This window comes from Dendrobium catenatum, unplaced genomic scaffold (assembly GCF_001605985.2).
Source record: "Dendrobium catenatum unplaced genomic scaffold, ASM160598v2 fragScaff_scaffold_793, whole genome shotgun sequence".
Taxonomy (NCBI): domain Eukaryota; kingdom Viridiplantae; phylum Streptophyta; class Magnoliopsida; order Asparagales; family Orchidaceae; genus Dendrobium; species Dendrobium catenatum.
The window spans coordinates 522589-541458 of record NW_021319255.1 but is presented as its reverse complement, the minus strand read 5'-3'; the positions used below and the strand labels follow the sequence as shown (position 1 = coordinate 541458).

The 18870-nt window shown below is 32.0% G+C and overlaps 1 protein-coding gene across 1 annotated transcript in view; it reads right to left on the bottom strand.

Annotated features, from left to right (window-relative positions):
• Window positions 1-10139, bottom strand: part of LOC110116693 (MAP3K epsilon protein kinase 1-like) — a 73653-nt gene extending 63514 nt beyond the window's left edge. Inside the window, exons 1-4 of the mRNA XM_020850382.2 lie at window positions 9750-10139; window positions 9566-9678; window positions 9369-9503; window positions 938-958 (exon numbers count right to left, since the gene is read on the bottom strand). Of these exons, the coding sequence (XP_020706041.1) occupies window positions 938-958; window positions 9369-9503; window positions 9566-9625 (216 nt within the window). The 5' untranslated portion in view covers window positions 9626-9678; window positions 9750-10139. The remainder of the gene's footprint in view (window positions 1-937; window positions 959-9368; window positions 9504-9565; window positions 9679-9749) is intronic.
• Between the last annotated feature and the right edge of the window lie 8731 nt (window positions 10140-18870).

Sequence of the window (18870 nt, the reverse complement as noted above, 5' to 3'; positions counted from 1 at the left end):
ATTTCAAGCATTTACAGCCCTTTTTGAAACCTATTTATTATTAGAATAGACCTACAACAACAACAACATCAAGCCTTTATGGCTTTATCCCACTCCATGGGAGATGCTACATGAAACTTTTTTCTCTATTGTGTCAAGTTAAGAGTCAAATTCTCATTTAAATCTAATAAATAAAATGTCATTTATAATATTTTCTAACCATGTCTTTTTAGGTCTACCTCTTTTTTTTTTTTAAAGGTCTACCTCTATCTCTCTTAACATTGGCCAAATCTAAAAACATATACTCTCCTAACAGGGTCATCAGAAAGTTGACGTTTTATGTGATGGAACCATTTAAGATGACTCTCTCTAATCTTATCTATCATTGGAGCTATTCCAACCTTACCTGAGCATCCTCATCTCTGCAACACTTAACTTAATTATATTCTTCTCTTTTAATAGACTTGAATCAACTAAAACTTAACAACAACAGACAAAATCACACTAAGACATGCCCAAATAGCTCCCATAAATCAACAAAATGGCATGGAAAGACCATCTAAAAGCAACTTATTAAAGGAAAAAACAAAAAAACAGAAAATAAACAATGGAGACAACTGCTAAAACTCTTCAAATCCAAGCCTCACGTGATTCCATTATCTTGATTCTCCAAATTCTGGAATTTTTTTTCTTTTTCTTAACGGAATTAATTGTGAATCATATGAAACAATTAATAAAATTAAGCAATGCTATTTAGTCTGATTTTGAACAATGCTATTCAACAGAGAAGTTGAACAGTACGGATCATATGATAAAATTAAGCATGTGGTTCAATTATCAAGACTCCTGCAATTATCAAATGATGTTTAAGATAAATGATATTTAAGCCTCCATAAAAAATGCAAAGCGTTGGTTATGAAGTGCAAGCCTAGATTATAAATTGCAAGCACAGATGTACCTTCAGTAGATCAATTTCTTGCTGGATCATGAGATGTCGCCATTTTAGAAAGATACAACAAAAAGATAGTAAGTAATGTTAGAATGCTGAGTTCAGTCCAAAATAACCAAAAATTTAAGAAGCAAAAAAAGAGTTAAATCAATTAAATATATCATAAAAGCATAGTTATATAATACAAAAAGAACTAAACAATCATGTTGGTATTCATTTAACAATAAGCGCTTCAATTAAAATGGTAAAAAGTTCAACGCCTCAGATTGTGCTTCTACGTCATATTGTTCAGCTCTATCAGGGTAGAAAGTTCCAAGAAGTAATACAAGTAACATTATTATCACATAAAACTTCGCATAAACAAACAAGAAGGTTTGAATATAAACAGCATTTGAAATCATGCAGAAAAAATAAAATAGAGAAATCAATAGCGCTATCATATGCACACCAGAATATTGGCTTGTCTCATGAACTATCGCCAGATAAACAGTGTATTTAATCAAATTAGACATGAGTTTCATAAGTGTTTTGGTCAAACAGTTTAAAGCAACAATGCTCACAAGTGCCAAACAACTTGTCATTGCTAGTAATTGCAGAACCAACCGATGTATTTTAGTTGTAAGATCCCAAACATTGCTTGTTGTTAAAAAGAAGTGATTGCCATGCTTAATAAAATCGTTTGATTCCAGAATCAACTGAATTCTCATTCCACTGATGTGGAATTATCTGCAGCCGTGGGACGAATTCCAAGTTTTGATGATATTGTTTTAAGATAATAACATAATAAGAATGGTAAAACCTATGAAAAATCAGCGCATCAACCCTTGAAGTGATACATTTTGAATAATGAGGTTACAATTTGCTTAAGAGCTTTTTCTCTTGGGTGCAATTTGACAAGTTATTAATGCAGTAACGATGCTCATGAGAAACTTCAGACTGAATGGAACAGCTCAAATGAGATACTCTAAACTCTCTTTGGAAGGAGGAAAGATAAGGCCTTAAAGTAAATAAACAGAGGGGTGATGAATTGAGATATTGGAGAAAAATGTATGGTTCTAAGTATCCCATGTAAAATAAGTACACCTCTCATATTGTAAATGGATTTCAAAAAGATTGTTTGAGTCGTGCATTGTTGTGCACAAGACGACCACAACAACAACAATATCAAGCATTTATCCCACTACGTGGGGTCGGCTCAAGAATTATTTTTCTCCATTGTGTCATATTAAGAGTCAAATTCACATTTAAATCTAATAAAGAAATGTCATTTCTAATATTTTCTAACCAAGTCTTTTTAGGTCTATCTCTACCTTTCTTAACATAAGTTAAATCTAATACATCTACTTTCTTAACCAGATCATCGGAAGGCCTCCGTTTTATGTGATCAAACCATCTAAGGCAACTCTCTCTAATCTTATCTTCCATTGTAGCTACTCCAACCTTTTCACGTACATGCTCATTTCGTAATAGTTATGCACAAGACGAAAAGAATGGCATCCCCGGCACATGGAGCTCCCACCAACATAGATTTAGAAAGGGTATATATGCAGCCTCACCAGCAATTGTAGAGAGGTTGTTCAGTGACTCAAACCTAAAAACTCATAACATATAAATAATAAAAAAACTAATGTAATTGCAATATCAGGATCATCAATTGCATCCAATAGATAGGCCAGCCATTCCATCTTATTATAATTGATGACCATAGGACATGCAAAAGAAAATATGAACGTGTGATCAAGAGGAAGGTATATATATATATATTCAGGATGGATAGGGGAAATGCTAAGGAGATTAATAGTTTCGGATTTAAACTTAGGTATTCATGTAGGATTCCTACTAGAAATGGTATAGATGTAATTACAAATAAGAGTTTGAAAGTTAATATTGCAGAAATTAATAGAATTGGAGATAGAATTCTATTTTTAAATATTATTGTTGATGCTAAGATTATTAATGTTATAAGTGTTTATGCTTCTCAAATAGATTGGGATATGTATTCAAAAATAAAAGTTTTAAAATGACTTAGAATAATTAATAGAAATGATACCTCTTGAAGAAAGAATTTTCATTGGGGAAGATTTAAGTAAATATTATGATAGAGTGGTAGAAGATTTTAAAAGGATTCTGATGGAACTTGAGTTGCAAATTTCAGAATCCAGGAAAAACAGCCCAAAAACAGTGGAAAAATGGAAGATTTCTTGGATGAAAACACTCACAAACACTTCGATTACTTAAATATCAAAAGACTTACAAGTTTCCACGAATACAATGCTCTCAATTCGAGAAGAGAAGCTTTCTCCCAAGCCCTAGATTAGAAAAACCTAAAACAGCCACCAAAACAAGATCCCTCCAAAACAAACCCTAACTCCCCTTTAACCCTCACATGATCCCCCCCAAAATACCCTAATTACCCCTAGGGCAAACAAAACAAACTCCCTCTTACATTTGGTGGGCCCCTTGGGCCCACCCGCCTCCTCCCTCTCCTTCGGTCGAACGCCCAGGCGGGCGTTTTCTCCGCCTGCAGTAGGCGAGAACCGGCCCCTTGTGGGCCGGTGCGGATGCGGGATGGACCGGGCGGTCCGGTCCATCAGATTCATAATGACTATAAGTTTGGAGTAATTAATGAAGATGATTGAACCACATAGATTTTTCTTTAACTTATGATTTAAAAATTGTTAATACCTTATTTAAGAAAAGAGATGAATATCGCATCACTTATAAGAATATATATAATGAAATTGAGAATGATTATTTTCTTATAAGAAAAATAGATTGTTAATATTACAAAGATGTAAAGACATTTTGAGTGAAAGTTTATATACTCAGTATCGCTTATTAGTTTTGATTTTAAATTAAATGGGCAAAAAATTAAAAATTACCCAAGAATTAGATGGGGATATTTAAAGAACGATAATAAAAATATTTTTTAGAGTAAGGCTCAAAATCTTAAGATTTTGGTTGTTCATGAGGAAGCTAATGTCATGTTAGAAAAAATAACTAATGATATTAAGAATATTATAAAATATGTGCTTTGATAATCAAAAGGAAAAGCTCCTAATAATAAAAATAATTAATAGTAAAATTAAAATGAACAAGAAAAAAATAAAAAATAAGAAAGTTTATTATAAAAATTAGTTTATATTTAAAAGCTCAAAAAGTTTGGAAAGATGTAGAGAAGCCTGTAGTAATTCTAAGAAAGCAATCTGTGATGTAAAGAATTTAGATTTTACTAATTTATATAATATACTAGATACTATGGAGGACAAAAGATGTATGTATAAGTCAGTCAAACAAAGAAATATAAAAAAAAAAAAGTATTTGTTTGACTTAATAAAAATTTAATTCAAGCAAAGTGCGTTAAGGATGAAGATAAAAAAATGTTTTTCATAAAAAAGGATATTCAACATAAGTGGATATTTCGATGAACTTTTTAATGAAGATTGTAATAATATGATTAACTAGTGATTTTATCATCCTAAGTGAAAATAGATATTTTTATCTTTATCTTAGTATTAGTAACATCGAAGTTGAAGATACTTGATAAAAAATAAAGTGTGGTAAAGTAATAGGACATGATGATATTCCGATAGAAATATAAAAATGCTTAGGCGATCAAGGAATTTCTTAGCTTATTAAAAAATTTTATATTATTTTGAAAACTAACAAGATGTCAGATAAGTGGAGTATGTTGATTCCTATTTTTAAGAATAAATGTGATGCACGTAAGTATGCGAATTATAGCGGAATTAAGTTAATGTGTCATACATTAAAATTATGGGAAAGAATAATTGAGTATATGTTATGACATGATACTAATATTTTTTAAAATTAATTTGGATTCATACCAGGTAGGTCTATTATGGAAGTTATACATTTATTATGAGGTTTGATGGATAAGAATAGAGAGGGCAAGGAGAACTTATATATGATTCTTAATGATTTAGAGGAGCATAATATTAAGTTTTAAGAGAAGTGCTCTTGAGAGTTCTAGAAAACAAATGAATTAATAATGCTCATATTCAATTCATTAAGGATATGTATACCTATTGCTTGTATTCAAACACAAGGCTGTTTGACCAAGTATTTTCCTATTTTAGTTGGATTACATCAAGAATCAGTTTTAAGCCCATATATGTTTGCTTTAGTCATGGACATTTTTACTATAACCTTTCAAGAGGATGTACCTTGGTGTATACTTTTTGTTGATGATATTCTTCTTGTTGATACAATTAAAGAGGAAGTTGATGAAAACTTAGAATTAAGGAGGTCAACTTGAGTCTAAAGGTTTATGTTTTAATGGATTGCAAACTAAATACATAGAATGTAATTTTATTTGTAATAGTTCTAGTGATGGGATTGTGATATTGGGAGATCAAATCATTAAAAAGAGTGCACATTTTAGATATTTTGGGTATATTGCTCAAAGCAATGATAAAATAGATGGGATATTATAAGTAGAATCCAAGTTGGATGGTTGAAGTAGAGGAATGCATCAAGTCTGTTGCATGATAGAAAAGAACGCCTCAAGCTTAAGGGAAAATTTTATAAGATGGTGGTAAGACCTACAATGCAATATGGCGCAAAATGTTGGCCATTAAAAAAGAAGTATAAAATTAAGTTAAGTGTTGCAAGGATGAGGATGCTCAAGTGGATGAGTGGCTTTACACTTAGAGACAATATGAAACTAGAATACATGTAAAAAGGCTAGACTAGTCTTACCTTATATATATAAAGAACATTCAAGAAAGAACTAATTAATATCTCTAGACAATAGTTCTGGGAAAAATCAAGAAAAATACCGCAATCAGTGAAGCATCACAAAAATATAGGTATATGAACCTTATTAGTTGGTTTATAGATGGTCATAAGAGAAAAAGCATTCAGAATAGGAGGGGAAAAGATGCCGAAAAAACTTTATTGTATTTAAAATGAAGAGAACTTTACAAATTGAAGCATTCATATTTTGACTTATTTTTATTTTGATGTAATTTGAATATTATAGTTGTGTTTTATGTTTTTTTGTATGTTATCCAATGATGGAGAACATCTGGTGATCATGGTAGGATGTGCTTAGGCATGGCAAGACTTGGGTTTGCTAGCATTTTGGATCCTTTTGTTCTTTGGGCTGCTTGCTGTCTCTCGGTTTGAGCCTTGGCTGCTCTCGGGTTGGGCTTTGGCTGCACTAGTTTTGAGCTGAAATCTTGGGATCTTCTTGGTGCTAGCTCATTAATGCTTGAGCTGATGTTTAGTTCATTATTTGGAGGAGTAATTGCACTTCTTAGCTCATAAATTTGAAAAGGTATTCTTCTTTTAGCTCATTATGTGGAGTGGAGCTTGCCTCTTCCCCTTCTTATGTCTCCTCGTTTTTTTCCTTGTGTTGTTCCCGTGGTTGGTTGCTAGGTGCTGGTTGCCTTTTCGGTTTCCTCCCTGGCTACTTTCCCGTGACTGCCCCTTCCCGATTCCTGTGATGCCTGTTCGGTTTCTTCCCTGGTTGTTTTCTCGTGGCTACCTCTAACTGGGTTCTGTGTTGTCTCTTCGGTTGATGTTTTGTGTTGACTGCAACCCTTCCTCTTCCCCTTACCTGATTGGTTGGTTGGAGATGGAAGTTAGCTGTTTAGCTCCCCTTTTCTTCTATAAATAGGTGTTTTTGTCATGAAGAGGTTATTGATTAACTTCAGATAAGTTGTTAAAACCTGAGGGTTTCTTCTCTTGGAAAAGCTTGAGAGCTTGTTCCACCTCTTCCTCCTCTCTATTTTATCTTGGCTTCTAACCTCTTCTTCTCTACGCAAGTTCCACTCCATCTGTATCCTTCTTCTTGAGCTATTGGGAGACGTTTGTTGGCTAATTTGGAGACATTTGCCGGAGGAGTTTGGTTGGACGTTGGACCCTTTTTGCCGTGGTGAACTCTTGGTTTGCAAGCCTAAGCACTTTATCATATTTTTCCTACTTCTCGTTGCATGTGAGGAAACCGCTTGCCAGTTGTTCTGAGGATAGTATTTTTATTTTATAATTTTGTTTCATTTGATTCGACTTTTAGTTTTTTTTTTTTGTGTTTGGCTGGATGTTTGCAATCTAGATTGAATCGAGTTGGTTTTCATTTGTCCTAGTGTTCTTCTATTTGACTTTTCTTTCTAGTTTTCCTGCATCACAAATGACTTACTGAAAACATAGTAAAAAAGGGATAACTAAAACTTTTTTTTTTCAAATTACGGATGAGGAAGAATCACAGATTGATGCATGGAATCTTAAGAAATCAAGTACATCATATCCAAGCCCTGAAAAGAGCATAACAATTTGATCACTACCATAACACCAAACATGTAAAGGAGACCTCAGTTACTCGCAGCTACTCTGGTGAAGTGTTCATTTAGTAGAGCAAAAATATCATTGGGTGACTGATATCCAATTAGTTATAAAACTAAGTAAGCTTTGGCTTTCTTTCATGGAAGAAGACCCAACTAAGCATTAGCTTCATCATACTCTCTCCCTAAAAAGAAGCCACACTTTAGGCTGCCATACATCCTCATTTGATTTGGTGTTATAGAATGCCGCCCAAATAATAATAAACATTAAGTTAACATGAATAACTTCATGACATCAGAGAATTCGACCTTGTAATGGTGTGAGCCATGCCTGTTCATAGTAAATGGCACCTAGAAGATTATGATTAAATCTAGTCAAAGATACTTTTATCACCAATACATCATCAAGTTTCACGAGATGAGAACCATGGATATAAGCTAACTGCACCATCCAAACCTTTTCCATGCTTAAAACATTTTGATCCTTACATGCTTTGCAAACTATTTTGATTAGCTAGAATAGAATGAATTATGTTTATTCTCTCGAATTATTCACAAAGCTTCCGCACCGAGAAATAAAGTGTAGGGATTCTTAGATTTTCTGGTGAACTGACAAGTAGCAACCACCCATACATCTACCCTCTTTTTAACGTACAAGCTACATACGATAACTGAATCCTGAATCTTATTATGGTTAAACGTCACATTTTGGCTGGTAATTCCACATCAAAAGTAGTATCAGCTCCATCTTTAAACACTTGGTCAGAAAAGAAAATTTTAACAACTTCCTGCATAAGTATTAAGTATCATTTAAAGTACAGTGAATAAAACAATAACCTATCTGTTGGATATATTAAAACCATCCCACTTAGGCATTGATTACATCCAAACTGAGCACATAAGCTTCTCGCCAGCATTATTTGATGTCATTAAAAAAAAATTACAAGTCAAACATCTATATTGTATTTCATCTACAACATGTATGTGTCTCTGTATGTGTCTCAACAAAGCTGATTAGGTCAAACAAAATGGAGAAATTTAGGGAGATTTATCTTTTTGGTCAGTATAAAAATAAGATATATATCCAATGTAAACCAAACACATTCAACCAATAATCAAGAACAATAGAATGTGTTTGGTTTACATTGGATATATATCTTATTTTTATACTGACCAAAAAGATAAATCTCCCTAAATTTCTCCATTTTGTTTGACCTAATCAGCTTTGTTGAGACACATACAGAGACACATACATGTTGTAGATGAAATACAATATAGATGTTTGACTTGTAATTGTTTCATACAAATGAAAGTCCTAAAGTAGTTCTTGATTATTCATGATAGGAGGATATAAATTTTGGATGTATATTTAAATCTATAATTGTTTTACTTTCTTGGTGCACTGAGTTGTTCATATTTTCATTCTAATTATATGAAAGACCTTTTGTCAAGTTTTAAACCTTTCTTTTTGGATTTTGACTTGTAGTAACAAACTTGAAATATTAAGCCTTAATATATTAAGCAAGCCACTTGGAAAGTCTTGTTACATAATTTGGAAAGACCCTGAATCGGTTTATTTTATAACATATTATAGGAGAGAGCCTATTACTTCTACATTATAACATATGCTAAAAAGGAATGAATTATCTGGTCATCAGCTGTGACTTAAAATCAGTCATATTAGCATTTAATGGTTGCATCCCAACGATATTTTATATAATAGAACTATTAGATTTTGCAGCTTCAATCAGATTTTCACATTGATGCAGATTTGGAAAACCAAAAACTTACTATGAATAGTAACTTTAAACGTCAGTATCAGTTGATCTTATCAATTGTAAGAAGGCATCTAGTTCCACTTGTACGTAAATGTAATTTGTGCCCATATGGATTAATGAAATTAAGCATCACACTTCAAGAAAAAGTAAAATGATTCATCACAGGATTGCAAACATGTCTTACTTAAAGATAACTTTAAAATTATAACAACTTAACAACAGAACAGTGCAGCCGAATGAAGACACCGAAGTACTTTTTAAAAAGAAAAAAAAAATCTATTAACAGATGGCTTGGTAAAACTTAGAAAGTTATAGCCATTCAATTAGCAAGCCAAAAAATAGAACGAACAAATATACCATTATTATATTAAGATCCTCCTGGGAGATATTCTCCAAGGAAACCTGCTTGATTGCCACAAAGTCCCCATTTTCCAGGTCAAGGCCCTTGTAAACGCGCCCGTACGCCCCCTTTCCAATCTCATCTCCAAGCATCTAAAAAAGCCCATAATTCAACACAACTAAGGAGGGAAAAAAGAAAAGAAATTTTTTCTCACATATTTGTCATATAGCGTTTTAGATTTGTGGAAATGAGCGGTTGCAGGGTGTCGAGACATGTCCGGAACTGAGAATTTGCCCCAGAAAACCTTGAATTAATTCCGTCCCAACCCTAGAACGGTACCAAAAAGAATCAGAACCGGAACACAAGTATATTCGAAAGATTCCTACTGATGAACTCACCTGCATTGAGGAAAACCCTCTTCATTCTCCAACAAACAGTACAGATCTTCAATAGAGAAGCGCGCAATTAGGGAACCTATTCTTAATTCCAAGCTAAGCGTGGAATGAGAGGCAAAGAAGATCAGACTGCAGAGCTTCAGAATGGGAGGATGGATAACATGAGCAGAGGCCGCGTCGACGAACTGGTTCTTAGGAGTTGAAAGTGAAGAAAGCAGTAGAGCACAGGTAGAAAGAGGAAAACGGAAGGGAGAGCGCCGCGCCAGCGGCGCTGACGGTGGGAAGAACAGCTACAGTGGCAGTGTATACGGACGATACGGAGAGAGAGAGAGAGAGAGAGAGACTGAGAGCGGGGAGGGGAGCGGAGAGGGGGGGCGTTACAATGTTACATCGATGTGGGAGGGGAAGGGCGATGGCTGCTTGCTTGTGAAAGGGCGCGAGAACTGAACTCGGACCGCGACCCGGCCCAGATTAGCTGGACCCAAAGTCGATGCCAGCTGTGTGCAAGCTATCAAAGCTGGAATTCCAGTGAAGCGTGAAAAAGAAAGTTCCGACTTTCGAACATCCGCATTCACTTCAGAATTCGGCCACCGAAGATATTTAATATTTTCGTATCACAATTTAATAGTTTCATGATAGATATGTGTAAACACCTGAAAAAAAATTGCATAAACTTCATAAGAAATGTACATTATATTATCATATTCATTAAATAAGAGTATGATGGAGTAAAATCACTCACAGTAGTCAATCATATTAGAATATATCCCACATAAAATTATGTATTGTTTAGATTTAATGTGAAGAGATGCGCCTACTTTTATGAGGAGTAGGATAATTACTTTATATATATATATACTAGTATAAATGCACGTGCATATGGTGCACGTTAATAAAGTTTTAAAAATAAAAAATGATACAATAAAATTTAAAATTAAGTTATGAAATGCAATATCAATAATATTATCTATAAAAGAGAATATATTAAACCATTTTATTAAACTCAAGCACTATTATATCAACTTCAAAACATACTCATTAAAAATTGGTCTATGGGCTTACAACCTAGCTACTTGAATCACATTATATTGTCATATTGATCTTATTCATCTTGCTTTATAAAATATTCTTACTTATAAAATTATATTGTCATTATTATGCTTGGATCTTTTATGTTAATAGATGATAAAATCTCTTGAGTTAAGATAATTATTTTTCATTATGCTTAGTAGTTATATGCTTGTACTTTAGATTTAGATTCACTTGTATTAACATAATCTGTTTTGAGGATATTCTTATTTTGGTGTGGATAAAAATATTTTCTTATATAAGTTTGTGCAATGTTATTATCTTTTTATGCTTTAAACATTCTTAATAGATTAATAATTCATTAAATGTCATTACTTCGTTGTGTTATTACATCTATAGAACCAACTTAAAAATAAGTTAACTTAGTTGTAATTGAAGATTACATTATTCATTTAGTACTTAAAATTGATAACTCGGTTCAATATATCATATCATATATTGTTTGTTGTGTAAACATGTGCACATATTACTAATATGTTTATATTTTAAATATTGTAAGTGTGTTATTAGCCTTCGCATTATTTTATTTATTATTTGCAGCTTGTTTTTTTTTTTTTTTTTTTCTGAGTTTGAGAGTATAAATGAGATTGTTACAACATGAACACACATTTGAGCCAGTTGTGGAGAAGGCCTCACATGAGGATTGGTTGAGGAGAAGGGAAAGGAGTTTAAGATCAAGTATGGGTGGTTGGTGAAAGATTGACCTGTTCAACTGTATTGCATTGCAAATAAGAAGGGTATTCTCTCAATAAATTGATGCGATGACCAACTATAGTACTCCATTTTCGTGTTAGGCGCCTTTGAAGATACATTTTCTATCTCTTCAGTGTTCTAGATGTCTCCCAATTCCTTAAGCTCTACCACGATTATATCATTTTTTGTTGTTTTTATTTTTTATTTAACACCACCACCTCATCATTTCTAGACATTTTAGATGATGAGGATTGATCAAGGGAATGACTACATTGATCAATAGAATATCTCTGCATTAATGATACAAGGATTATTATTAGGACATCCAAATCACAACATTAGAATGGAGTATTTAGATTTTAGCTCCATTTGTACATCTACGTTGATGTTCTTTTTAAACGTTGAAATAAATATAATCATGATTTACTCATTACATAATTCATAAGTTGCTAAGACAATTTATACATTCATGAATTCATTAGTAAATCAGCAACATCATTAGCCTTGTCCCAATAATTTGGGATCAACATTATGAATTCTCATTTTTTTAATATATTTAGATTAAGTATTGTCTGAGGTGTCAAATATATTCTTTTCAAATCTTTTTCAACAACTTCTATTTGTATTAGCTTAGATTTAACTCTTCTCCTTCTTAATCTAACTATTAATTTTTTTTACAACTTCAATGGAGAATTTTCTACTCTTTTTTGTACATGTCTAAATTTTAAATCATCCAAATCTATTTTTAACTACTTGACCTTTAATAAATATCAATCCGGACATTATGAGATAAAGAGGTGCACAAATAATGTTGATTTTGAAAGAATAATTTTTAGATAAATTAAAACTGCTCTAAGAAAAATTAAGCAGAACAAAAATCAAAACCAAATGAAGCCAAAAGCTTTTGCAACAATTATTTTAGCTGTAAAGGATGATGAAATATCTTTCATTGGTGAGATCTACATTGTTCTCTACTAAAAACTATATGAACCCCTTAAATTTTTGTTCAAGCACTCTATAAGCTCTTATAAATAGTTAAATTATTATTTCAGCGCACGATTATCTCAGTCAGAAAGTAAAATATTACAATTAATCATCTACATCTTTATTACCACAAAATAAAAGTAGATAAGAAACATATCATTTACAATTGAGTTAAAAGCAAAAAAAATGATATAAAATCTTTGAATTCATGATCATAATGCTATGTAATAAAATGTACATAAAGGTTGGGTCACTTGTCACATACCCCATGTCAGACTCAAAATGAGTGAAAATAACTTCAGCAAAAAAATTTCCAAATAAAATGACCAAATTATCCATAAGATTAATGATTTACCCAACCATATTTTCAGCACAATATGCCATAGAATGTCAATGCCAAAAAAAAAACTAAATTTGCCAAATTAGCCAGTACAAGAGAAAATATCTTAATATAGTTGAATAGTTTGCCTGAAAGCTTCATACCATTATTGACTAAAAGCAATAATGTGACATTGTGTTGAGATGACAAATCACCCAATAATGTATCAGTTATCTTTAATTCAATGTAATGAATGCGAGACAATGATAAAAGATGTGGTAACTTACAAATACATAGAAAGTGAAACTTGCACACATAGAGACATAAGAGCAATAGCATTATCTTCCAAACCAAAAATAAATTGTGATGAATACAACACAAATTTTGCCACAGGTCATTAAATATATCCAACATTAGCAGGTTAAATTAGTAAGGTCATTAAGCAAATAATTGATAGCCAAACTTGCAAAAGCATATGCTTGTGAACATATATAGGTGTATATTAAAAAAGAGTAAGAATGTTAGAGAAGGGATATCAACACATCCTTGATATTGAACATACAACAATATGAGGTTGCAAGCGTGTGGGCATACAAATTCATCCAGACCCTACCGTTGCAAAGAATCTTGCACAAAGTTGGAATATCCAAGTAAAGGACTACATATAAGTAGGTTCTTGAAGTAGCAGCAACATTGGTAGAAGAAGTACGATCATAAGTATTTAATAGCATTACAAGCAAAATTCTAGAGGAGCTTCATACCATCCTTGATGCATCATTGCTAAAGTAGAGGAAGAATCCAACATGACCAAATTGTCAATTGTTAGCAATAACTATCACTGCCTCTCCAAAAAAAATTCATCATCTAGTAGCCAGAGAAACATTACAAAGCTAAGAAACAAGAATTGATAATGGATATGTTGTAACAGCCAAAGTAGGAGAAGCTGGAGGGGATTTTATTAGTGAAGAGATTATTAGGGAGTTTGGCTCAACTGAAAGAGCTATGCTTCAAGAGCAAAGAGCAAGAATAAGTAGCAGGAGAAGAAGAAGAAGAAAAAGGCTCGTATGATAATGAATCCATGATATAAGTACATGAGTTTTTCTTAAACTTTAATTCCCATGCTGATGGAAGATGTGGTTGCCTGAGATGCTCCAGGCCACAAACATGCCATATTTTAGGAAATATAGGGACATTTCATAGCTTCTAGGTGTGGTCGATAGCAAAATTCTTAATCATCATCGTCATTGCTTTCAACTTTTCACTCATGAAAAAGATAATCACAACACACAGCTAAATGCTGTGAACGCCACCATTTTTAAAAAATGTCATATATAAACATAAGTATGTAGTTATTATTTAAGCCTGTTTAAAATTTGCTACCAATTCAATAGTGAAGCAAGAGTATGTAAGGAAAATAATTTGAATGAATTCACTTCTTCATCCAACCATAATAATTGAAGGAATATTAGCAAGAATCTGTGTTTTGGCTATCGATGGCATTTTGAGGTGACAAAAAATAGCCTAAGTGTGATGATTGAATGGTTGTAATTAAGGCGAAAGCAATGGAGGAGAAGATGAAATGCTATGAGGCATTTGGGCATAGTAAATGGAATCAAAACATAATTAAAGATAGATTGACCTTAATATGCCCGTCAGAGATTCAGATGTTCATAATAGCTCTCAAGATTCTATGTTGGCTGATAATAATACGAAGAATTTTGAGGATACTGAGAGCATATTGGATATTAATATTCTGTCATCTGCTTACCCTGTAGAAGGAAACAACAGGTTCTAGTGATGGAGCTCTAATTATCATAAATGAAACTCCCATTTTGTCCATTGAGCTAACTAAACAAGAAAAATGAGGAGATTCAACAGAAAATCTAAGTAATCATGAGGAAAGTGAAGAAGATACCTTATCAAGTCATACCTCAGCTGAAGATGAGATGCAACAAAATGCATTACTTGGAAAGTCTTATGGTGGATATAACTCTAATGGCATGAAAGAGAGTAGCTCTTATGAAAAAGGCAATCGATAACCTGCTACTCTATCTAAAATGAAACCTCCGAAGAGTTCCCGTCATGGCTTCCGATCTGACATTAGAAGAAAGCCGTACTGGCGAACACACGAAGCGGATAAAAGAAATGAGAAGAATAAATAAAGGGGAGGACAACGGAATTCGAAGAGGCATATTAACGATATTGAAGTTATAGAAGGTGAAGTGACCTAAATAATTTGAGAATAAAGATATGGAGAAACGGCGGAGTGAGGAAGAAGAAAGATACGGAGAAACTGCGGAAAAAGTGGCAAGCCGAAGAGTTTCCCGCTGCTCCAAGTGACCGAAACGATGGCGATCGAGCTTCCTTTGTCTGATCCCTTTCATCTTCTCACTACGAGTAACGACTACTCCTTCGACTTACAGATTAATTAATGCATCATTATTTCATTAATGAAGCATTTTTATGTGAATAAATTTATAATTATAATAATTAAATGAATGGTTAGGATTTGATTTGAATAATTAAAATTAATTAAAATGAAAGGCTCGGATTTGCTAAGAGTGGAATCCCAAGCCACTTTTATATAGTAGTATATATATATATATAGATATATCCCACATCCAATGATCCAATGGCTAAAGTTAAAACTAACTCGCCAAAGAAAAATCATCAGCGGGTGGAGGTTGGGGTCGAATTTTCGGAGCCCACAAAAATCAAATAAATAAAATGGTTGTCGATTTGATAATTATCAATCAATATTATTAACAAATCAAATGATAAGGAACTATTAGAGATTTTAATATTTTGAATTCACATGTAAGTGAATGTGAACATAGATGAGAAAAAGTGTATAAGATTAATATTCAAGAAGATAAAAGGATAATAATAAAAATCTATAACTAAATAGACTATGATTCATGTATTATAGTGTTAGGCAATAATAAACATACAAAATGAAGGATAATTTATTAAGGTAGCCCTAGAGATAGTTGGGGTAAGCTATTCATGATGATGATGAACAACTTTCATAACAAAATCACAATTGTGGCAGGTCATAAATAAGCAAACAAGAAATAACATTAGAGGAAGAAATCATCTCTAAATCTTGCATGCTTAAAGTCAATTTTAAGTGTCTTAACAAGATGAATCCAATGAACTCAATATCATATAAATATAATATTATTAAGACACTTAAATGCTAAAAGAATAATCGGCGGTCGAGAGTGTTAATATATCCAATTGATTCTTCTAGATTTTCAGCTGCATTGATGGGGCATGTCAAACTCAAAAATTTATAAATAGGTCTCCACTTTAAACATGAAGGGGAGCCTAAGATCTTGGACTATGGCTTGATATTCAAACTAAAAGAGCTCAATGGCTCATAAAATTAGGAAGCTCAATTCGTGTAGCACTGACAGATTATCATCCAACAATCACTATTGAAACATCGACTGGATGTAACCATTGGACCATCACTCGATCACCATGGTCAAACCATTAAACCATCATCATTCAATTGTCATAGTTAGACCACCATCTAGCTGACATCGTGGGACCAATTTTCAGCTATAATCATTCAACTACAATCTCCTGACTATCAATTACCCAACTATAGCCCTCCAACCATCACCGCCCAACAACAATTCTTCAACCTTTGTAGCTTCACAGTAGTTTTCCAACCTCAATGGTTTTCTAGCCACCATTGTCTATTTCTAGTCCTTTGACCACTATTGCTCAACTACAATCTTTTGACCATCATCACCTAATTATGCTCATCCAACTATTGTTGTCTGATTGTGGTTCTCGAATTTTTGTTTCTCAAATATGGTCCTCCAAACCACCATTGCCAAAAAAAAAGTTGCTTCAACAATTGTCACCCAACTATAGTCATCCGATCACTATCGCACAACTTCGGACCTCCGACCACATTAGCTTGACTACAATTCTCTGACCTCCGTGGACCAACAACAATTTTTCTACTATTATCACCTGATCACAATACTCTAATCACCATCGCATTGACTATGCATAATACATATAGGTCAAATTCCAATCAAAAAAATAACATAAGGCTCTCAAGTGTCGGGTTTCTTTGAATATATTTAATTATTTATACATAAGTTTAATGGACATGATGGTCTAAAATTCCTACTAAAATATATATTTTTAAGCTATTTTGATCTTCGAAATTATTTATAAATATTAAATAGAGATGCAATTCTCGTTAATTTTTTGTGATACATATATTGACTTATAATCTTCAAATATTTTTTTTATAAATTCTATATATATTTGATTTGAATGTAGTCTTTATCATATCATAGAGAATATTAGACTCTAATCTATAAATACATGTATTTTTTTATTTTTATGGACATTATAGATATGAAAATAAGAGGTTGATTATTCAACTAAAAATATTTAAAATTGCGACACATGTTAGTACAACGAATTTTTTCGAACCATTTGCTTCTATTTTGTAATTCATATTTCATCATGTATTATTTTGTAGTTATTTTTTTTTTTCAGAATTTTCGGAGCTCTGGATTTCAAGTTATATTAAAATTTATTTAGATTTTACACTAAAAACTAAATAATTTATATAATTTTATAGTATCATTAACTTTATTTTTCTAAGTAACTCCAAAGCATTCCAAGAATCCTCAATGTCAATTTATTTTGAGCTTCTTAATCTGGTGAAGAAAGAAAGGAAAAAAAATGGAAAAGAAAGAAAAGAAAGGAGAGAGAAAACAAGAGTTTTAGGGTCTTAAATCATTTTTATTAGACGGGTAAATTGAAAATTTGTTGGACACATAATATGCTATTAAAAAAATTGTCACAATGTAACTTGCATTATATTATTATTATTCTACTAATTATTATGCACATATTTATATAATCATATTGAATTTTTATTGGATGTTTCTTATTAAGGCATATATCACTAGGTGAATAATGCTTATAAATTCAAGCATTTGATAAATATATGTTGCATCAAATTAAGATAATAATAAAATTTATAGTTATTTTAGTTAACCTTCTGTGATTATGGGGCTGTTTGGTTGTATTATTTTAGGATGTAAAGTATTTCAAATGTAGGAGTTTTACAAATTTTGGTGTTTGGTTGAAATACAAAATGATACAAAGTAAAAGATAGTAAATGCAATGTAAAGTGAAATAGTTCATTTTGAGTGTAAACCAAACTCCTCCAATTTTTAGTAAAAAATATTTACACCAGAAGATTTTGGGATATTTGAGAAATAATACCTTCAGCGGGAGGTTAGGTTGATGAAATTTTCTTTAAACATGAGTTATTGTGGTGAATGCTATACATATTGAGAGATATAAAATGGGGGATTTTAAGTGCTGATGAGCTAAAGGTGATTGTTCTTATTTATATGATATGATATCGCACCTGATTTACTATAATTGATACATGAAAAATATCACATGAAATAATATGATTAGTCAAAATACTTAACATACTATATCAATGTGATAATATACTATATACATGATAACATGAATTTGCTTATACTAATACTGACATGATATATATGACACTCTACATGACATGATTTTTAAATGATAACCTTGATCATAATATTGTATATGACATACACATCAATAACATATAAGTTTATTACACAACAAGTTTTTTTTTTAATTGATAAACTAGTTGTTAGTATATATATTATTTTTATTTTTGTGTATTAAATATTTTTGTAAGTTTCATGCAATTAATATACTAGGTTGTTTACCCCATCCTTTATTATATTTACATATTTCAGGAAAATGTATATATATATATATATGTGTGTGTGTGTGTGTGTGTGTTAAATGATGACTTATACTTTATTATGTATATTGATGATTTAGTAACTCTGCATTATAAATCTAAATGATAACATAAATTATTTTCAAATAGATATTTGATAAAAAAGTTTTTCTTGTAATCAATTGAATATAATATGTTGTAATATCTAGGTTATGATGGATTGACACATATTTTGGTTCTCCGACTACCATCCTTTGATT